This window comes from Rattus norvegicus, chromosome X, assembly GCF_021556685.1.
Source record: "Rattus norvegicus strain SHRSP/BbbUtx chromosome X, alternate assembly SHRSP_T2T, whole genome shotgun sequence".
Lineage (NCBI taxonomy): Eukaryota > Metazoa > Chordata > Mammalia > Rodentia > Muridae > Rattus > Rattus norvegicus.
In genome coordinates, this window is record NC_141554.1 from 136,017,675 (window position 1) to 136,040,120 (window position 22,446).

General features: G+C 45.2%; 1 protein-coding gene across 6 annotated transcripts in view; it reads left to right on the top strand.

Annotated features, from left to right (window-relative positions):
- The first annotated feature begins 372 nt into the window (after positions 1-372).
- The window catches only part of Xpnpep2 (X-prolyl aminopeptidase 2), a 29,363-nt gene continuing 7,289 nt past the window's right edge, over positions 373-22,446 (top strand). Inside the window, exons 1-16 of one of the 6 annotated variants that reach the window (XM_087598998.1) lie at positions 387-910; positions 3,102-3,235; positions 5,757-5,830; positions 7,679-7,789; positions 9,084-9,147; positions 10,111-10,215; positions 10,455-10,541; positions 11,485-11,631; positions 14,990-15,091; positions 15,741-15,822; positions 16,139-16,334; positions 17,004-17,093; positions 17,795-17,904; positions 18,516-18,593; positions 20,131-20,202; positions 21,936-21,996. In XM_087598998.1, the coding sequence (XP_087455124.1) occupies positions 3,187-3,235; positions 5,757-5,830; positions 7,679-7,789; positions 9,084-9,147; positions 10,111-10,215; positions 10,455-10,541; positions 11,485-11,631; positions 14,990-15,091; positions 15,741-15,822; positions 16,139-16,334; positions 17,004-17,093; positions 17,795-17,904; positions 18,516-18,593; positions 20,131-20,202; positions 21,936-21,996 (1,428 nt within the window). In that variant the 5' untranslated portion in view covers positions 387-910; positions 3,102-3,186. Of the gene's footprint in view, positions 911-2,790; positions 3,236-5,756; positions 5,831-7,678; positions 7,790-9,083; positions 9,148-10,110; positions 10,216-10,454; positions 10,542-11,484; positions 11,632-14,989; positions 15,092-15,740; positions 15,823-16,138; positions 16,335-17,003; positions 17,094-17,794; positions 17,905-18,515; positions 18,594-20,130; positions 20,203-21,935; positions 21,997-22,446 lie in introns of those variants that run through there. The other 5 variants (XM_087599000.1, XM_087599002.1, NM_057155.4 and 2 more) reach the window with 5 other exon arrangements.

Consider the following 22,446-nt stretch of genomic DNA (forward strand, 5'->3'; position numbering starts at 1 on the left):
AAACAGAAAGGACAGATCCAGATCAGAAATTGAGATGGTAAGGCAAAAAGCGAAGGAGGCATGGTGGAGAGAGACTGCAAAGAAACTTCTCCAATTTCAGGACTTGGCCTTTAGTGTCCAGCCCTTAGGTCCAAAGATGCGAAAGCAGAAGTGAACTGTCTGCGCAGGCCACAGGGTTACTGTAGGGTGTGACTCATGGGTTTCCAAACAACTTTGATACAAAGGACCCTTGGCCAGTTACCCTGCCTATCTATCTTTAATCAGTGCTTTCCACTACAGGACTGTTGCCAATGTTTGAGGTCAAGTCCCCAAAAGAATGAGAGTGAGGACAGTAGTTCCTCGATAAGGAGATAAGGAAGGAACTGAGGGTTTAAGCATGTGAGGTCATTGTTACCACCAAGGCCAAGTCAAGGTCCTAGAAGATGGAAGTGAAAGGCTAAGTACTAAGCAGAGACATCCCAGGACAGAGATCAGAAAGCGAAGGCGAGATGCCTGGGTTGTTGGATTGCTTTTGAAACCTAGGTCTCACTGAGGTTTACTGTTGTAGCAATAACTGCTATTTCAGCAATGTTGGTGCCAAGGACAGAAAGGACAAAGTGTAGTTGAGACTTGCTTTGTTGCTGGTTATGCATGTCCACGAAGGAGCACAAAGCATTTGGGCTTTGTTCTGCCAGACAGCAGCTTCATAAGGACTAATTGCCCCCACTGACGTGCTCTGCTCCTCGACGCACCAGAAGACTGTCATGTTTCAGTAACAGCAAGTCATAGGTAAAAAAAACCGAGGGCTCAGAGAGGTGAAGTCAATGCCCGAGGCCACACAGATGACTGTTGACAGTAACTGTCCCCGAAGGGTATCTCTGCATGAGCCCATGCTAACCATGTGAAGTATATGCTACAGCACAAACAAGAGGTGAGTGCCTTTGAGTGGACATTTCCTGTATCCTCTGGTTTCTGGGAATTCTTCACCAGTCATGGGAAAGATAGGAAATAGGGGCAGGATTGGGGGTGGGGGGGGGGACAAGAGCTTTGGCAGTCATAGAATGGCAGAGTTCTCCCAGTTCTGGGCCCTGAGGCTGGGGACTTCTGTCCTTTGCTTTTTTCCTCCTGAAGACAGTGGTCACAGAGTATCCTCACTTAGTTTGTCTGTCTTGTCAGGGGATCCCAGGAAGACCCCCACTTCCCTCTACAAAAGTCCCTACTCCATCATTCTTTTCTATTGTTTGATAATTTCATTCATGCATATAATGTGTTTGATCAAGTTCACCCCCATTATCTCCCCTCCCCCAATTCCTCTACTATCCTACCCCACCTCTTCCCCCTCCCAACTTACTGCACATTTTTTTCCTACCCGAGTGGTAGTGGGTGTGGGACTATCTATGCCCTTGAGCATGGATAACCTCTTTGGGGCACATGTCTGAAAACATAAACTCTCCCTCCCTTAACAGCAATCAGTTACCTTAGATAAGGGTAGGATTTCACACTCCCCGCCCGACCCAACATCCATGCTAGGAATGCTTCCTCATTCTTTTTTTTTTTTTTTTTGAAGTTAATGTAGCTCTTTATTTTTTTTTAATTTATTTACTACTTAATAATAATTCTTTGGTTTCCCGGCAAACATCCCCCTCTCCCCTCCCCTTCCTTATGGGTGTTCCCCTCCCAACCCTCCCCCCATTGCCGCCCTCCCCCCCACAGTCTAGTTCACTGGGGGTTCAGTCTTAGCAGGACCCAGCGCTTCCCCTTCCACTGGTGCTCTTACTAGGATATTCATTGCTACCTATGAGGTCAGAGTCCAGGATCAGTCCATGCATAGTCTTTAGGTAGTGGCTTAGTCCCTGGAAGCTCTGCTTGCTTGGCATTGTTGTACATATGGGGTCTCGAGCCCCATGCTTCCTCATTCTTAAATGGACTGTTGAAAGCCGCCTTAAATTCATTATGGTTACAAACAAGAGGTAAACACATTAGAAATAAAGTCAAAACTGGATAGGATGCCTGTAATGCTAGTAGTCAGGAAGCTGAGGCAGGAGGATTGTAAATTCAAGGCCAGCATGGACTGGTCTTTTGATATAAAACCCCATGTTGAAACAAATAATAACTTGTCACTTGTCAGAATTCCTTCCTGAGCTCACAGGACTAAAGGTTCTACAGAGCCTTTCCTTGGAGCTGCTATCTTAGAATTGATGTGACATGAAGTTCCCTGACGGGACAGAGTACTGGACATGAGTGTGCCTGTGCCTGTGCCTGCTACCACACACGCCCATGATCTCTGCTTTTAGCTTTCTGCTTCCCTCCCAGTGAGTTCTGTTGTTTAGGAATAAGCCACACTAAGGGCGACCAAATCCCTGATCTGGAAGCTTTGTCAAGAGTATTTCCAGTTCTCTGTCTTCTCAGAGCCCTCAGACTCCTCCTTTGGGGTCTTCTCCCTTCAATGGCATTCCCTGGTCCCTGCAGATCTTTGGGCCTTCAAAGACACTCCAGATATCAAGGTCCCTAAGCAGCTTAGGGTTTATAAAGCCTAGAACATGCAGCTGAATGGGACTGGGGGATCCCAAGGGAGGGTCTGCTGCTATATTTTAGGATGGACCAGTGGGGAAATCTCATGCCAATTGCCAGCTGTAAGACGGTAACCCCTCCCCCGGTTGCAATCAACCTCCCTGATTTGGGTGCAGGATCAGGAGAACACTCATACACTCATTCACTAGCTTTTTTTTTTTTTTTTTTTGGACACAGAAGGGCTTAGAGGAGGAACAGAAGTAGGAGCAAATATCTATCCCAAAGCAAAAGCAGGGCTGCACCCAGTGCCTGATGTGAGCTAATAGGAAACAGCTTCCTGGAAGGGTGGGGAACAGAATTTAGGAACTGCTAGGATAGAGCTGCTGGAGAGGGGGCTGGGAGAAGCTGGCAGATTGAGACCAGCTCCGAGATCTTTGGACTCTGCCCGGGACAGGCTCACGCCCAACTCCACAAGAAACCAGCACAGGTTGCTTGGGCAGCTTGAGGCTCCTCTGTCCACTGTGGCTTCCCACACTCCTGAAACAACAGGTTAGAGAAGGATCCTCTTCTAGCTCAAGACAAAGCCATCGGCCTTGTTTGCTTCTGCCCAGGAAAGGCCTGGAAGAAGAGGCCACCAAACAACCCAACCCTCTCTCCATTCCCTTGATCTACTCATCGCCAGCATCTGGAGACCCAATGGCCCAAGCCTACTGGCAATGCTACCCCTGGCTTGTTCTCCTCTGTGGTATGTGCACCCCAGCCTCTCCTGACAGACAGCGCTGATCTTTCTCTCCAGGCTCAGAAAAGTTTGGAGTAAGGGCTAGGATTCGGGTTATCTTTTTTCTCTTTGTCACTCTATCTTGCAGAAAAAGGTCCTGGTGGGGTTCATGACTTGGATCAAATCTAGTTTGGCCCCTTTCCATACCTGCACAAAATGATTTTGTCACTTGTGAGGTTGATCGCTTTTTTTAAGATGTCTGCAGGAAAGGCCTTGCAGAAGGGAGCCAGGCACACAACGCAGTCTGTTACGGATGTTTAACCAGTGAGGATTGGAGGACTTGCTGCCCAGGAAGTTACTAAGAGGAATCCTTGAGGTCCAAAGATGGAGAATTCTTGCTAAACTAACTTAACAGGATTCTTACTGAAGGCAGGCCAGGATGGTGAGGTATCAAAGGGAGGGGGATGAAGAATCTGATCTGATGTGATCTTGAAGGTGATCAGATACTGAAGGGTGGAAGTTTTCTGACTTAGCAGAATTCTTACTAGGACGATAAAGACCTGGCAGGACAGGGCAGGTACAAAAGGTCAATGTCGAAGTTTTGTCAAGAAAAGAGATGAAGGGGAGATGTGGCATCTCCTCTAGGGTGGTCTGTTTGTTTTCAACTAGGTATCCAGTTCAGCTTCCCACCACTATCCCTGGTCCTGGGAAAATGTCTCTTTGTTCCCTGACAGCAGGGCCTGCTCATTAATTCAGCATCCAGTTATCTCGTTGGTACCACCCCTGTGCCAAAGAACACAGAGAGAGAAAGTGATAGACCCTGGTGTTCACATGACTGTGGATTGGCTAGGTCTCACTTCCTATGTCGGCATGTTAGCACTGCTATTTTGCTAGAAAGCTGTTCCTACAAAACTGGGGGTTCATTTCCTTAGATTAACAGTACGGGTATCATTGCTCCTCTGAATTTATGAGGCCAAGTCATTCAAGCTTTCATAATGTTACAACACAGCTCCTTCTATCTGTTTCTCAAGCCACTTAAAAGGTAAAAGTATGGTAACTAGTCTCTCATGGACCCAGGGAAGGAAGTCCCCTAAGTGTCAAGAGGTGGAAAGGACTGTGAGAGATCAACAGACTTTCAGGTCAGGAAGGCTCTCTTTTACACAGCTCCGGTGCCTGGCACATAGCTGCCAGTTAAAAAAATTTGTTCAGTGAATATTGGGTTGCTTTGTTAGGTTCATACAAAATTTGGTAAAGAGCCCAAACTGGAAAATAGATCTCCATATAGTGTGTGTCATTTGTAGCATTTCCAGGACCACCTCCTACACATGGTCTGGTGAAAAGATGGAAAGGGAACCCCTGTTTCTTCCATGGTCCTGAGAACTAAAACTGGGGACTTTTATATTTTTTGAAGAATGCAAAGGCTTTACCACTGAGCCACACAGCCAACACCATCCTCTACACCCTCCTTAGATGACCTAGGTTCAAATCTCCATCTAACCACTCATTCACTGTGGCAAAACCTGAACAAATTATCAAACCTACATGGATCTTGACCTCTTCCATTATAGAAAGTGAATTTCTCACATGATTGTCACAAATATCAGAGGAGAGACCATTGTAGCCCATTGACAGTAGGACTGCATTCTGGGAAATATACCATTAGGCATTTTTTGTTACACATTAACATGGAATGTACTTATAAAAACACTGGATGACTATAACATTATTAGACTATATAATTATATAGGATCATTGTTATATATGCGGCCTGTAGTTGATCTCAGTAGTGTCGGGACTGTGCAGCCGTTACATTGTGGAGTCCATTTGTACTTTATTCCATATTATCTTTTGAGACAGGCCCTCACATGAAGGCCGGGATGGCTCCAAACTTGCAACACAGCAAAAGTTAATCTTGCATTTCTGCCTCTCCCTCCACAGTGTTGGTAATATGAGGTATACAGTGCTTCACTTGGTTGTAAATGACGGAGTTCTCTATCTGGCATACAGTAGGAAATCTTTAAATGTTTATTCACCTTTTCCACCCAGTGATGGTGTTGGACTAGAATTGCTGTTTTACACTTAATTGATGCCTAGAATAGTAAGCTGAGACTTTGACCGTAAGAAAGGGTACAAGTGACACTTGGGTTTAACTAACACACACACACACACACACACACACACACACACACACGGCCCTCTAGGGCATTTCAAAGAAAATTTGATTTGAAAATTTAATGTATACCATTTTTTCACTTTACTAGACCCTAAAAAGACACAATTAGGTTAGAAATGGAAAACTAATGTGATGAACAGTAGAACCCATCCAGAAGTGGTAATCACTTGTCAATGACTGTGACCTAGGGTGCCATTCAGTTTTGAGTCAGCCTGATTTTCCATGAAATGTGATTATTTTTAGTCTCAAATAGAGTTGGCCAGCCTGGTGTGTTTTAAAGGATACAGGTCCTGCAAGCTGAGGGAAGATGTCCCTTCACTCTGTGAAAGCTCTCTGGTCCCCCAAATAACCCTAGGTTTGTCTCCGATTTCCTAGCATGTGCATGGAGTTACCCAGGGCCTGAGTCCCTTGGAAGAGAAGATGTGAGAGACTGTTCAACCAATCCTCCGGTGAGGCTTTAGCCCCACCCCCACATGCCCGTCTCACCCAAACATTCCTTCCGTTTCCTGCTGTTAGTCCAGCAGCTAGCCTTTCCTGCAGGCTTTCTTCTGATTTCTGCGTTCTGGAGCCCTTGTTTCTTACTAAAATCCAACAGCAGCAGCAACTCGGGCATCTAATATACCCACCATGGGTGCTCCATTCCCCAACCCCACTCATTTACACAGTTTGTTGGCTTCTGTCCTGGCCTAAGGCTGAGAAGCTTCTACCGGAAGGGAGGCAAAGAGGCTGGGTGGTGAGAGAGATCACTAGCTGGCTCTTGGCTGAGGCTAGCCAGAGGCAAAGAAGCAAATGGAATGAATGAATACAAATTCTAGAGTAGCACTTCTCAAGCTGTTGTTTGCCACCACAGGAAAACCTATTTCTGATGATCTTAAGAATACCAAGGGGAGGGGTTGGGGATTTAGCTCAGCGGAAGTGCGAAGAGCGCTTGCGAAGAGCGCTTGCCTAACAAGCGCAAGCCCTGGGTTCGGTCCCCAGCTCCGGGGGGGGGGGGGGGGGGGGGGGAAGAATGCCAAGAGGAATGAGGTAAATGGGGTGGCTGGAGAGATGGCTCAGTGGTCAAGAGCACTGACTACTCTTCCAGATGTCCTGAGTTCTATTCCCAGCAACCACATGGTGGCTTACAACCATCTATAATGAGATCTGATGCCTTCTTCTGGTGTGTCTGAAGAGAGCTACAGTGTACTCATATAAATAAAATAAATAAATCTTTAAAAAATTTGCTACAACTCGGTTTCAAAATTATAGTTATTTAAGTAGCAATGAAAATAAATATTGGAAATATTTTTTTTTTCTGATGGTGACAACCCACCGGTTGAGAACCACTGTTTTAGAGGGAACCTGTGAAAAGAAAAATACCAAAGGAGGCAGGGAGAAAGCCAGAGAGCTAGAAAATCTAGCTAAATGGCAAAGGGAGGGTTGAGGTTGGCAAATGGGACCCAATGAGAAGAAAGTGGCCAGCTTCACAGCTGGACTCTAGAATGAGCCTCAAGACAAACATAGAACGTCTGCATACAATGGCAGCTTTATAGGACCACCAGGGCCATCAAATGGATGAGCAAGCTGCAGCATTCTCATATGCGAACAAGTCTGGAGTTCTTGCTGAAGAGAAGGCAAAGCAAGCAAGCAAACAAGAAAAAAAAAAAAAAAAACCCCAACGGTGGTTTTGATTTGGAAGATAAAAGGCCCGCTAAAGAAATATTTGGCTTAAAGAGGAACTTTCTGCGAGATGTCGCAAATGCCTGGGTACTCATTTACTTTCTAGTTCCATTTGGGGCCAATGGGTCACTCCTGGAAGAGTACGGTTGCTGGATAGAGAACAGGGCAGTTAATCACGCTTAAGTTTCAGGTGATAATATTTTGTACTAAAGTGTGCCCCAAATAGTGCATGGGATATATGTATATTAAAATAGGATCCCTTGCTTAATGGAAAGTCAAATCAAACCAGATAGGTGACCTGTATTTTTGTCAACTGGACTCTCAAGATATCCCCAAAAGGATCTGCCCATACTCTGGCCTGGGACCAGGGAGGAAACCCCTGTAGTTTTCATCTACATATCCAGTGGACATTCAGGTCCCTTAATTGTTCTACAGGGTCTTCAAGCTCTATTATACCTCCATCGGTAGTTAGCTTAGACTTCTCAATTTAGATTAACCAATGCTATCAGCAGCTACCCCATCACTCTTAAATATAGCCTAAATACCCCTAAACTCACCCTCAGGAAAAACTGGGTGCTTCCCTAGAGGCAAAGTCACAGGCATCATTTTATTTAAGCAATGCATATGTTATCTGTCAGCGCCTGCCAGTTACTGCTGTCAATACAACAATGCGGCTTGCAGCCCTCCGCCAGCAGATGGAGAAGTCGAATCTCTCTGCCTACATCATCCCAGACACGGATGCACACATGGTAAGAACCAGCTCTGCGCTCTCTCTCTCTCTCTCTCTCTCTCTCTCTCTCTCTCTCTCTCTCTCTCTCTCATCTCTTCCCTCTCAATTACTTGGGGTTGTTGGCCCCTAAACACAAGCCACAAATAAGAGCATAGGAAGATGTGGAAGCTGAAGAGAGAGAAAGCATTTCACAGCAAAGAGGACGAAAATGGAAAACTTCCCATACATCAGCTTAAGGTTAACTGAAAGAACATACCTCCTTACATTGGAGGAAAAACAAGGCCAAATTTTCTTGACCTGTAGAGACAACAATATAAAAACAACATTGGTGCTAGGGATATGGCTCAATGGGTAATGGCATTTGCCAACAAGCCCAATAACCTGAGTTCAGTCCTCAGAACCCATGAGGTAGAATAGGAGAGCCAATTCCCACAAGTTTTTTTTTTTAACCTCCACATGCGCATGTCTCCACACATACAATTCCTGGTCCAGCTTGTCACAGACCCTGTGGTGGGAACGGTACAATGATCCAGGGTGCTAGACTATATACATGTGGCAGTAGACTGAGGGGAGAAAGCAAACAGAGAACAAGGTGATGGTCTCTATAAGAACCATTTCCCCAAAATAGCAGCCCTGCCTACTCGGCCTACCTTTTCCCACCAGTACGTCTGCCTCTTCCTCATCCAGCTGCTCATACCAACCCAGCTAGAAGAAAAGGCATTTGCAACGTCAGTGTGTCTGCTTCAGTTAATTGTTGACCTTCTGGGCATGTTTAAGAACTTTGACTAAATATCCAAGCTTCTTTCAGCAAAAATAACAACAATGTGTCTTCAAGGATGATGAGAACTAATATAAAGTCATCTTGCATCAACAGTCCAAAAGAAGGATGTTTCAACACTGGTATATAAAATGGCGAAGTGTTTGCATATAATCTATACAGACCTTTCTATGTGCTTTAAATCATCTCTAGAAGACTTATAATTCCTAACACAATACAAATATATAATGTACCATACTGACTTGCTTAGGGAATAATGACAAGACATTGGTATATATTGAATATACTTCTATTTTCCACAATATTTTTGACCAAGGCCCAAGTTGATAGAAGCTGCAGATTTAGGCCATGGATATGGTTGTCTAAGTGGCCAATGGATAAAGCCATGTACAAAAGTGATTTATGCAGTATCCAATTAGTGTGATAGACTGGAAAAGAAGACATGATATTTTAAAAATCTAAGATGTAGTTGTGGCCTTCCTCTTGGTACCTGAGTCCGTGAAGAAAGTTAATGATGGTATTGTTGGTTTCCTAGAGTGAGTATATTGGCAAACATGATGAGAGGCGAGCATGGATTTCTGGCTTCACAGGGTCTGCAGGTAAGAGCCATTATCTGTCCTCACTGCTTCATGTTGGTAGACCTAAGCTGATTACAGAGGACCCGGGTTGGCCATTTCCCCTGCATCCAAAACCATGGGCTGGTATTCATTCTCATTCTCCTCACCCCCACAAACCTAGCATGTTCCCCAGGTCAAATATCTCAGACCCCACTGGCCACACTCCCGCACGGGAGCTGCCTCTGCTTTCCTTCCTATGCTTTGCTGCCTCTGCCACAGGCAGCCTAGCCTAGCACTCCTTGGGGCTGATTTCTGAAGCAATTGCTACTTCCACATTTATTGACAAAAAGCCTGCTCTTCCTTTTACATAATAGTTCATTTGGGGATAAAGTTTTACTTTTGGGATGTTTTTACAGAAATCACTCTACATGGCCAACTGTGACATTAACATAGCTCTTAATGAGGTCTCCTCTCCGTTTCTGAAGGGCCTGATCCTGTTCCCTTAAATGAAAGGCAACTTCCTTTGTTGACCCTCACACATTCCTTCCTGATCCTCAAGGTGCTCTGCCTCACCCCCAACACACACTGTGAGCCCTTACTCTCTCTACCACAGTTGCTCTGTTTATCATCCCCATCAGCCCTCAGGGAGGCACCTAGTTTGATGTCTTACCAGCCCTCATCTTTCTTGAGAACATGCATGTGCAGCATTAGTTCCTTTGGACTGGCAGGAGCCAACCAGATTCTTTTCCTACTTAAAGTTCTAAAGGCCCTCCCTCTAGAAGGACCAATAGTACAAAGCAGAGATGGTTTGCCCAGTGAGCTCTTTGTAGTTTTCCTCAAGAATGCCTTTAACATCTCCTACCTGTATTCCTTCTAATAGGTGGGGGGAGAAGCTCATTCTAGAGCCCCTTGGGACTGAGCTAGTACTACACTGGACATTCAACAAAGTCTCACTCCTCACTTTCATCTTTATCCTCACCTCTAGACTTCTCCACTCTGCTGCAGGTACTGCTGTGGTGACCAAGAAAAAAGCAGCTGTCTGGACCGATAGTCGTTACTGGACTCAGGCCGAGAGGCAGATGGACTGCAATTGGGAACTCCATAAGGAAGGTAGAAGGCTCCCACGGATTTGTCCCCCCAGCCCTAGACCCTAGACTAGGTTTGGGGAACTACAGGTGAGTGGGTGTCTGTACAATAGTGCATGGCCTCTGTGGGAAGTTCAGGAAATAGGAGGGCATCTCTGGTCTTTGAAGCAGACATAAAGAACACATGTGGCAGACAGAAGTGCCTATGCCATCTGGCACTCACTGGTCTCGGAAGTGACTTTTGTGTTCCCTCCCATCTTTCAGTTAGCATTTCGTCAATTGTCGCCTGGATCTTAGCTGAAGTCCCTGATGGAGAGAATGTGGGCTTTGACCCCTTCCTCTTTTCTGTTGGTATGTTCTTCTCTTAGTTCCTGGATTTGTGTAAGCTGCAAGGAGGGTGGCTCAGCCTCCCGGGAGGCACGCATATTTGCTTAGGGAGAGGGGATCTTGAAGTTGCTGCTGTAGAAATATTTTGCAACAAAGAGATATTCATGGATTGTGTAATAAAAATATGTTAAAAGAATGATTCCAAATTTTTTGTAAAAAGCATGAATTCAGAAAGCCAACCTAGAAGACTTGGAATAATTACGATCTAGTGGATAAACAGGTCTGGGATATCCTTAACCCCAGAACCATCTTCTGAATTCTGGAGTCTACCAATCCTGGTACTTGGGATCTCTTAAAAAAAAGCATTTTCTAGAAGGTATCTTAGTAGAGTGAAAAGTGTGGAGAGGGCCTTTGAGCAAATCGAGGTTCCAGAGAATACAGCTCCCCAATTTCTGGAGCCCCAGACAGATGGATAGCCCATACCATCAAAGACTTCATGAATATTCATTGAAAGGCTCCTATTTCCAAACTAACCTCTTTGTTGGCCTATCCAATGCCCTGAACAGTGCCATTACATCCTAATAAAAATGGCTTGTACCTCAGAAGGACTGCCCCCATAACTGACACTTTAAAAAGACCAGGGTATATAATGCAGTGGTAGAGTGCTTGCCTCACATCCACAAGGTCCTGGGTTCAATCTGTAGTACTGCAGCGGGGAATGGGGCAGAGAAGGTCAAAATTACCTACTTGACAGTGGACGGCACCAAGGTGGAGTTAGGTTTGGAAAGCAGGAATAGACAGATGGAAGATTTACTGTGAAGGACAGATGTGCATTTCAGAGGGCTGGAACCAGACTTGGAACCATAGGAGCCAATCGAAGGCAAGGCTGCAGGACTAACTTTGCCTAGACCAGATTTTCCTGAGTTTTAATGGACAAGGGGCAAGTGACTCCTTTCTATCTCTGCAGGTTCCTGGGAAAATTATGATCAAGAACTCCAAGACTCCAACAGACACCTTTTATCCATTACAACCAACCTTGTCGACGTGGCATGGGGGTCAGAGAGGCCCCCAGTGCCAAGCCAACCCATTTATGCCCTGCCAAAAGAATTTACAGGTGATTCCATAGGCCTATTCTCCTTCCAATTATGTATGAACAAAGGTCCCTACCAGCATAATTTCCAGTGCAGCTGATGGGTTTTTTTTCCCTTGAAAATGTCATTAACCAAGGCAACAAAGTAATGTTTGACCAACTACCTGAGGTGCTTAGTTAAAAATGTAGATTTTTTTCTCTCTCTCTCCTCACAGAGTCCAAAGGTGCTCAGACCATATTTAGAAAATACTGAAGTAAACATTATTAGCATATGAAGAAGGGTACAGCAGAAAAGGAGGGAACAGGAGAGCCAAAGAAAGTTAGAACAACAAAAACCCTTTTCTTTAACGACTAAGATTTCCATTATACTTTTTTGTGTATGGATGCTTGGCCTGCATGTTTGCATGTTGTCTGTGCAATCAGGTTCATACAGTGCTTGAGAAGGCCAGAAAAGGGCATTAGACCCCCCCTGGGACTGGAGGCTGAGTTGCAGTGCGGGTGCTGGGAATCAAAGTCCACATCCATTGGAATAGCAACCAGTGCGGTTAACAGTTGAGCCATCTCTTCAGCTATCACCTCACTCTGTCTCCCACTCTTCAAAAGAAAACTTTCTTAAGACAGAAGACTCATGATCGTACTCCTTTATCTGGTAGTGGAAACTGACTGACTCATTCAGCCTTTTACTTCTGGTTCTACTCTAATGAGGGATTTAGATGTTGGACAGAACTGACATGAACAGAAGAAGTAAATGACTAAGTTCAGTGTCGGTCTGTGGCACAGAAGAGGGTTTTGGCTGGACACAAAAGAAGGTTAATTGACCCAGAAAAGTCTAACATCTGTAACCAAGACCTCATCGGCATTATCTTAATCTGATAGAAAAGATCAGTTTGCATTATGATTCTTGTAAGCAATAACTGAATTCTGGCCAGGGCTAGGGGACCTATTGTGAATCTGGGTCTTGGTCACTGATCTCCCTGGAAGTTCTGAATGGGCCAATGGAGTTGCATTTCTTGTCACATTGAGCAATCTGAAAACCCCCTTTCCTCATACAAATCCACATATTATTTCTAATTTAGACAGGCGTCGAGAAAGTAAGAGGGAAATTTCAAAATTGTGGCTATGATGAAACAAGTAGAAACAGTGTCCAATTTTTTTATCTGTTCCAATATAACTTTCCGAAACATTCTTTGTGCACCTTGACTTAGTTTCTGGAGACTTAGTTTCTTGTTATCTGTGAGTGTTTGATCATAAATACCACTCATCTTACTCAGATATAAGGGGCTCCATTATGCCAGGCAAAGGTGAGGATAAAATGGAAAGAAAGGCTCTAAAAGATTGAGACAGAATTCATGTGGATTTTGTCACTTCCCATAAGCTAGGAGACGCTGAGACATTGTTAGTCTTCAAGGAAAAGCCATTTGGAGTCAGAGCTTAGCCCGGAAGCCAAAGAACAGAGTTCAGCTTCAAGATGCCTAGACAAAATTGAATTTTCCTCTCCAGCCATGTCTCGGTGTTAAAGGTGGTGTGGAGAGGCAAAGGCAAGGGAGTGGCTGGCACATGATAATTTAGCCACGCACATGTCGGATCATTTGTGTGTGATTCTGTTTTCTCAAAATAGATCATAGTCACACATCTTTCTTTTGTGGGTTATAAGTTGTTGGGTGTTTTGTTTTGTTTTGTTTGGGTTTGGTTTGGTTTGTTTCTGGGACAGGATCTCACTCCATAGCCCAGGCTGAAGTTAAACTTACTATATTGCCCAAACTGGCCTCAAACCCACAGTGATCCGCCTATTTCAGCCTCCCATAGAGTCATGAGCCAACGTACGAAGTAATACTTATAAATCTTAATCATAATTTTAAGTGGAAGAAGCCACAACTTGTATAATTCCATTTATATGAAACACCCAGCATTGGCAAATTCATAGAGACAGAAAGTAGATTAGTGATTTCCTGGGGCTGGAAGGAGGGGAAATGAGGAGGGATTCCTTAATAGGTTTCCTTTGGGGGTGTTGAGAATGTTTTAGAATTGGATACTGGCAATGATTGTGCAACACTATGAGTATACTGAAAGCCAGCTGAATTGTGTACTTTATGAAGGCTAAAATGTCTTGTTTTTTTTTAAGATTTATTTATTTATATATGTGAGTACACTGTCACTGTCTTCAGACACACCAGAAGAGGACATCAGATCTCATTACAGATGGTTGTGAGCCACCATGTGGTCGCTGGGATTTGAACTCAGGACCTCTGGTAGAGCAGTCAGTGCTCTTAACCACTGAGCCATCTCTCCAGCCCTAAAATGTCTTGTTTTATCAGAATAAAATAAACTTTAAAAATATATCAGACCCAAAGCTTTTGGTTCTAGTTGAGTAGTTTTACCCATTTGCATAAAGTTTTTTAATAGCATTAAGTTATCATTTCTGTATCTGGGCCCAAATATGACTCTTAATGCTTATGACATTCTGCCAATTTTTTCCCAAGTACTGTCTAGAGAAAGACTTCCAATGCCTTGCAGGAGGCAGAAAAGGAGATGAAATCTGAACTCCTGGAACCTGGAACCTAGATACAAGCACTCTAGGAAGGAAAGCACTGGACAAAGTTTAAAGACCACTTAAAAGAGTGAAAGCATTAGTAAGAAAGCCCAATTTAGTGCAGATTAGGAATGTAGGTGAGGCCCATCACACAGATATGGGTTCAAATCCCAGTTGCACCTCTTCAGCTATGAAACTCCAAGCAACTCATTCTACCTGTCTGAAACCTCATCTGTAAAATGGAAGGTACAAAAATTAAAACAACACACAAGACATGCTTAGTCCATTATCCATGGCTGGTTGATTGAGTGCTGGAGTTACTGCTGGGCCAAGTTAAATGCAATTCTTTTACAGCAAATCTTCTGTTCTCTCTATATGTTTTTTTGACAGGTCAAAAAAAAAAGCAATATGAGACTTAGCAAATGCCTTTCTATGGATTTATAAATGTCCACCCATTTGATCTTTGTATCAAACCTATTGAGTTAGATACTATTGTTCCAACCCAACCTCATCTAACAGATGCGCAAAATGAGACACGGAGCTGTCAAGTAATTTGCTCACCATCACACCCAATGATGACTAATAGCAGGGCTGTGGTTGAAGCCCCCATCTGGGTTAGGGGGCAAGTCATGAATAACAAAAGTCAGATCTTGTTTGATGATAGAATTCTACTGCTTTTGGAAATATAGAGGGCTGGAGTAGTTCAATCACAGAGTACTTGTTCAATGTTCAAGGCTCCATATCTTCCACTGGCAATAAAGAAAAACTACTACTCTTGGGGATTTTCTCAGGATCCCTGTGCCAAAGACATCGTATGTCACTCATACTTTCTTTGGGTTCCTTTGCTTCTAGGAAGCACTTGGCAGGAAAAAGTATCCGCCATCCGAAGCTATATGCAGAACCACACCATGGCTCCAACTGGGGTTCTTCTATCCGCACTCGATGAGACAGCCTGTGAGTGGGGATTTGTGAACATGAGTGGGTCTGGTAGTCCCAAGCCTCCTGGGCCTTGTGACATAGAGATTTTCCTAAAATAACAACATATTCACCAGCTCCTGTGAGCTCTGTGGTCATAGTCTGTGGGAGCTTAGAGTGGGAGAGAGCAGCTGCTCAGGGCTACAGAACAAGGAAACCAGGGAGCTCCAAGCAAGTGGGTAAGCCCACAGGCTACCTGCGAAATGTACTGGCCAGGGCAACAGGGTAATTGTGTCTTCTTAGGAGAAAGAAGGTCCACAAAGCCAGCAGCAACCCTGATTGTCATCTAGGCCACTCAAAGTCCCAACTTTGATACCCAGAGTAACCCTCTTCTGTTCCCACATGGCTGAAGACTTCCCGCCCAATTCCTATGGCTGAGCTTCAGACATTTGGAGGATGCCCCAATACTTAGTGCTTAATGTCACCTCTCTCCATTTTATGGAGGAGACATCTATAGCTCTCTTCAGCAGCTTGAGATCTCTAAAAAGGTTGAGAAGCATTCATAGGCAAATGCCACAAACTGCTGTCAGTAGTAATCTTGAAGCCAAAACAGATAGTGGAACACAGGTGTCATAAATGCTGCTCCCATTCAGAATGACCTCAAAAAATCCCATCAATTTTTTTCCAGGGCTCTTCAACCTCCGTAGCAGTGACATCCCCTATAACCCCTTCTTCTACTCCTATACGCTGCTCACGGACTCTTCCATCAGGTACAGCTTCTCCTCCGCTTACTGTTGTGAATCTCCTCCAGCTTCCACCCTATCCTGTACCACTGATGTCACAGCCTTCAGGCTACTCGTAACTTTGGGTGCCTACCACACCAGACTTCTCCTAGGAAACTTCCCACTAGCTGTTCCTGACCGCTTGACTATTAGTCCCAGTTAAACCAAGTCTAATCCCCTGGTTCTCTATGTTGGTTCCCTGTGACCCTTTGGAATCAAAAGACCCCCCATATGCTTCCAATTCCATGTGTTCCCCCTAGTAGGCAGGCACTCAGGACCCTCCTGGTCTTCCCTCTCCACATAGGTTGTTTGTCAACAAGAGTCGCTTTAGCCTGGAGACCCTGCAGTACCTGAATACAAACTGCACACTACCCATGTGTGTACAACTTGAAGACTACAGTCAAATTCGTGATGGTGTGAAAGCCTATGCTTCAGGCAATGTGAAAATCTTGATTGGGATCAGCTATACCACCTATGGGGTCTATGATGTGATACCAAAGGTAGGTTTGCCAGTCACTGGCCTCCTTCTGCTCCAGACATAACTGTCTAAATGGGACCCCTCTGCCATTGGTCCAGCTTGTCAGTCAGCTAATGTGCACTGTGTAGCTGTTTAGAACTCATTGATGGAAGACAGAGGAGGAGGAGGAGGAGGAGGAGGAGGAGGAGGAGGAGGGGGAGGGGGAGGGGGAGGGGGAGGGGGAGGGGGGAGGAGGAGGAGGAGGAGGAAGAGGAGGAGGAGGAGGAAGAGGAGGAAGAGGAGGAAGAGGACAAGTAGCTCAGTCAGTCTAGATCTCTGTTTCTTTAAAATGGTCATGAGGTTGAGCCCTTATAAGAGTTGTATGACTTCAAGGATATAGTACTTGTGAAGCCCATTGGCTGCCATAGTATATGTTTGGGGCCTGGGAACCACTCTGATATGTGTAAGAAACTCCAACATGCCAGACCTGACTGCTAGTGCCAGGACAATTTTCATCAAGGAAACCTATATGCAGAAAACTAGGAAAGACCTGCCTATTCAGAAAGCAGCCAAAGGAGAGGACCTGGTCATGAAAGAGATCAGCAAGTCTTACAGTCTCACCCTAGCTAGGACTTCCTCTCTGCCCTTTGTAAAAGCACCACTTACCTTGGACGGTGCTTCTAGTCCATCTTTTGGTTCATGTTCTCAACAGGAAAAACTCGTGACAGAGACCTACTCCCCAGTGATGTTAATCAAGGCTGTGAAGAACAGCAAGGAGCAGGCCCTCTTGAAAGCCAGCCATGTAAGTCCTTTGGGAGGTCCGTTGGGAGGTCTGTCTGATGAGTTATAATGCCTTCCAGACAGAAGCCTGAGGAAGTCTCTAAAAGAAAGCAAGAAGCAACAAATATCTCTATTTATATCTATATAGATATGTAGATATTACATGTGGTGATTGCATTGCTTCAAACACTGCCTGTATTAAGTAACTGTCAGCATAACAATTTTGTGCCTGGCAAGAGAAGATTCTTAACATTAGGATAAAAGACCTTATTTGGAAAGTTTTTTTTTTTTTCAGAAAAAAAAATTTAACGTATACTACAGAATAGAAAATAGCCTAAGATTCCCTATGTTCCCATTACCCAGCTTCAATAATCAAGTCATGCCCAAAGCTATTTCACCTCTAACACCGCCCTCCCCACCCCACCTCTGTGCATGACCCTCCCCTCCCACCCCTTGCTGCTGGATTATTTTAAAGCAAATCCCACACATTGTCTCATTTCAACTGTCACCGCTTCGGTGTGTATTTATAAAGATAAGAAGGCTTTTAAAAACATGAGCACACTCTGATTAGATATAAACAGTAACGAGAATCCTTTTGCTATCCAGTAGCCAGTAAAATTGTTATGTTTTCAAAGCACTCAGTCCCAGGGCAGCTATCTGATCGGCTTCCCTAAGAGAGGAAGCTGCCACTCTGGCCCGCTTTAGTCACTGTTCCCGCTTCAGGTGCGGGACGCTGTGGCTGTGATCCAGTACTTGGTCTGGTTGGAGAAGAACGTGCCCAAAGGCACGGTGGATGAGTTTTCTGGAGCGGAACACATTGATCAGTTACGACGGTACTGAACTTATTATCTTTTGGTGCGGGGGTGGGGGATGGGGAAGTGAGGAGTAATTAGTCTCCTTAGGAAGAAGAAAGATCCTGCTTGTATTTGGAAGTGAGATTGACAGGTTCGTGGGTGGTCTGGGAGCTGTGCTTGGGGTGTTGGAAGCTAGTCTCCAGCCCTGTTGAAAGCGGGACAACCCAACAGCACCCCCTAGCGAATGCCTCGGACAAGGCTTGCTCTCCCTGGGAAAGGCCTGCTTAGGCCAGGGGGGCCCTGGGACACTTGGGAGCTTTCAGTAGAAAGAAGGCTTCTTGAATAGCATCTAGGGTTGACATGCAAAACATAGCGCACGGGTGGGATGGTTTTCAGACACAGAGAACTACCTTTCTTCTCTCTCCAAGTAAAATAGAGGCAGAAGGAGAATTGGTGTCCATAATCTATCTTCTCTGTGCTTGAATGCCCTCTCTATATGTGATAGGACAAAGCTAGGGGAGGTGGGGCTGGGAGAGGCAAAGGGAGTCAGATTGGGGTGAAGTCAGCTGGGCATTTGCTGTGTGACATATCCCAGTCATAGCTTAGTTCCTGGGCCAGTCTCTGACCATTCCTTACCTTGCCTTCCTTAGGAATGAAAACTTCTCCTCTGGACCCAGTTTTGAAACCATTTCTGCTAGTGGCCTGAACGCCGCCCTGGCCCATTACAGGTACTTCAGAACAAGGAACTTTCCACAGCGCTGTGAGCAGGGCTCAGGGTTGGGGGTATAGAGGGCCTGGGTTGGGATGGGAATGTTCTGAGCTTTGAGTCAATATTCAAGGTTTGAGACCTTCAACACTATGGGTGGTCAAGGAAGGAACTCCTTGGCCATTTGGAATCTCCTTGAAATTAAAAGGCCTGAGTATGGCTTTTGTTCCAAAAAGCAGAAATTTGGGGAGTGCTTGAGTGCTTCTGGGGTCTTCATGGTTCAAGGAAAGCATAGATGCTGTTAGAAGCTATTTCTGTGAATTTTTGTTATCTGTTTTTCTGAAATAGTTTTATTGGCTTAGGGGTTTTTTGTTTGTTTGGTTGGTTGGTTGGTTAGTTTTGTTTTTTTTTTTTCTGTTTGGTTGTTGTTGTTGGTGGTGGTGGTGGTGGTGGTGGTGGTTGTGATTGTTTGGATTTTTTTTTGAGACAATGTTTCATTAGCCCAGGCTAGCCTCAAACTCATTATGTAGTCAAGACTGGGTCTCCTGATCCTCTTGACTGTGTTTCTTAACTGCTGGGATTAGAGGTGTGCACCACTACAGCTAGCTTGAGACAGGGTTTTTCCTTATAACTCAGTCTGGCTAGCAATTTGTGATTTCAGGCATGACTATCACACAAAACTCCACATAGAAAAGGCCTGGCTACTCAGCCTCTGTCAATCATAGTGAGTGCAATATATAAGTTAGTCAGATACTTGGTCTCACAGAAAACAAACCACAGTAGGCCTGCCTGATAACATTGGGACCAAACTAACCAGATGCATCAGGTTGGCCTAGACTTGATAGAAAAGGAATCAGAGGCCCTCCAGAGAAAGACCTGGTGTATCTAAGAGTTCCCTTCCCTTATGCCTCCCCAAGCCTTTCCCATGGAAGCTAGAGAGTGATGGAGCTGATATACCTCAATCCCCCAAAATATTGTTGTTCAGTCCTATTCTTTTTTTTTTCTTTTCTTTTTTTGGAGCTGGGGACTGAACCCAGGGCCTTGCGTTTCCTAGGCAAGCGCTCTACCACTGAGCTAAATCCCCAACCCCATCCAGTCCTATTCTTAAAGTCCCCTCTCTTCCTGTGCCCTAGATCCTTGGGGCCCTCTTGGATGCATCAAGAATTTACAGAGAAAGAAAGTTCAGGCCCAGAACCTCTTTGCTTTCCTGTGAACCTCTTGCCTCTGTGTGCTTATTCTTATGTGAGGAGAGATGGCCAAACCAAGTAGCCTCTGAAACTCTTAGCTCCTCTTTCAAGGATCGAGGTCTTGCTTGGCCATATGCAAGATAAACAGAAGTGTGCTGAAGACACCAGCTGCAGCTGCAGCTGGAGCCAAGTGTTTCCCAGGGGTTTTGGGGGAGGGGGAAGAGAGCTATTTCCCCAGAGCAGAGAGCCTGGAAGGCTAGCCTCCCAAGTAAAGGGAGTTCTGTTTCTCCTCAGTCCCTGTCCTCAGCTCTACCCAGTTTGCCTAGTGCAGGATTCAGAGTATCTCCTCTCAATATTTGTTTTCATTCCTAGCCCAACAAAAGAGCTGCACCGTAAGCTGTCCTTAGATGAGATGTACCTGGTGGATTCTGGAGGCCAATACTGGTATGTATACCCCATTGTGCCTTGGCCTGGCTCTCAGCTCACACATTCTGGGCTTCCTGAGACTGGCTGAAGCTAGCTTTCCTGGGTCATAGGTCTTCATTTGATTAAAGTGGGGAACTGCATTGAATAAGCCCTGAGCAGCCTTCTCATGTTCTCATTGCGGGCATCTGAACAGTAGAAAACACACAGAGATTAGAATAATGGGGGCACTCATGCAGCACCTGGGTAAGAATTAGAAAAAGAGGGCTGGAGAGATGGCTCAGCCGTTAAAGGCTAAGCTCACAACCAAAAATATAAGAATTAGAAAAAGACTCTACTTGCTGAGGAATTTTTTTTAAGTCTGAAAATTATTTACACAGATCTGCCTGGCTGCACAAACATGAACACCTATATTCTCACCCACTCATGCAAGCCCTAGACATAGCCCAGATCAGAGTCATCAAACCCAGCTCATTCCCTGTGGCAAGATGAGTGACCATGTAATGTTGGAGATGGAGGCAGATAAAAGCCCTTTAGATGTGATTCCTTTGTACAGTGTCAACCTACACAGTCTAGTGTGACAATCATGCCTAATGAGCTAACCATATTCCTTTGAAATGTGTGGCTAATCATTCACAGTTTCATTGGATTTCCCAACTTCTATGCTGTGGGAAGGGTGAATGCACTGAGGACAGAGACTCTTGTTCAGCACACGTCTTAGGGAGCCAGCCTGCTTTGTGCTCTGTTTAGCAGCCTGTATGGAACACTAGTTTGATGCTGGGTGAACTTGAGATGGCTGCAAAGAGGAAGTAAATTTGTGGGGGCGTGTTGGGTTGGGGCATGCTCAGAAGAGGGTGAGGTAGGGAAATAGTCACCTCACTTCCTCTTCTTTCCTGAGGAAGAAGTTCCCCATGCCCCATGACCTACTCGCAAGAAACCCCAGAGTCCTGGGACCCTTTCTCCATGCCTCCCCCATGGGATGGGTATGTGTAGTGCCTAACAACTACAGCTAATGATTGTGAGCTGGACCTGCTGTCTCTGGCTTCGATTTCATGGAATTCCAAGCCACCTTCATAAGAGCATCTTATGAGGAGTCAGCATTTTCCCCAGCCTGGCTTTAACCAAATCTTGGGGAGGGAGATGACCTCACTGCCTAATGGCTTCAGAGGCCTGATCTTTAATAAGGAGGCCTGCTCTGCTCTCCTCTTTGAGGAAATCCAGAAGTGTCCTATAAATGATAAATGGCTGTGATTGTGGGGATGTTAGGATAATGTCACCTTTCTGAACCTCAGTCTTCCATCTGTAATTTATTGAAATAGACAGACAGACAGACAGACAGGCAAGCAGGCAGGCAGACAGGCAGGCAGGCAGCCAATGCCCTGAACATAGTGACTTTTACCTTAAGAACTCTACTAAGTCTTTTTGTTACATGGATGCTGAGATACGATTCTGATGGTGACACCTATCCTCCCTTCCTCCCCTCCCATTCATCAATCTTTCTTTCTGACATGATCTCACTGTGTCACTCAGACTGGCACTGCAATCACAGTCTTCCTAACTCAGCCTCATGCATTCTAGGATTACAGGCATGCATCACCATGCCCAGTCCTCTATATTCCTCTTGCCCTTTCCCATGTTCCCTTCCAGCCCAGTCTCTCAAACCCCAGTTGAAACAAACAATAGAAAATACACAGGAAGCGCCTTCCTCCCAAGTACTCAGCAGAATTAGATGTATTAGTTCCCTCTCTCCACAGGGATGGGACCACAGATATCACCAGAACAGTACACTGGGGTACTCCTACTGCCTTTCAAAAGGTAAGTACTAGGCCCAAATTTTTCCCTTCAGTTCACCTCATCAAGAACCCTTTCAAATTGATGGAGTAAAACTGAGGCTCAGAGATGTCATGTAGTTTGCCCAAGGTCACCCAACAAGTACCAGGAAAGCCAATGCAAAGTCAGAGTACCACCAAGACCTCAAGCCATGTGTACTCTCTTGCCGTGTCAGTCTATGAATGTTTAGACATTGGCCATCTGTGTGTTCAGCGTGTCCTTTGCAGAAGGGAGGGAAAGCTGTCTCTAGCAGAGAAAAATAGCACAGGGCATCTCACAGATCAGAAGGAACTAGAGCTGGTCTGAAAAGAGGGAGGACTGCTCAGCTGGAGTGGAACCTGGGACACCGGCTGGAGTGGGTGGGCTAGGGAGCTGCTTGCATGCAACCAGCAGGCCAGGAACCCAGAAGGGGATGCCCTGCTTCATGGGCCTCCA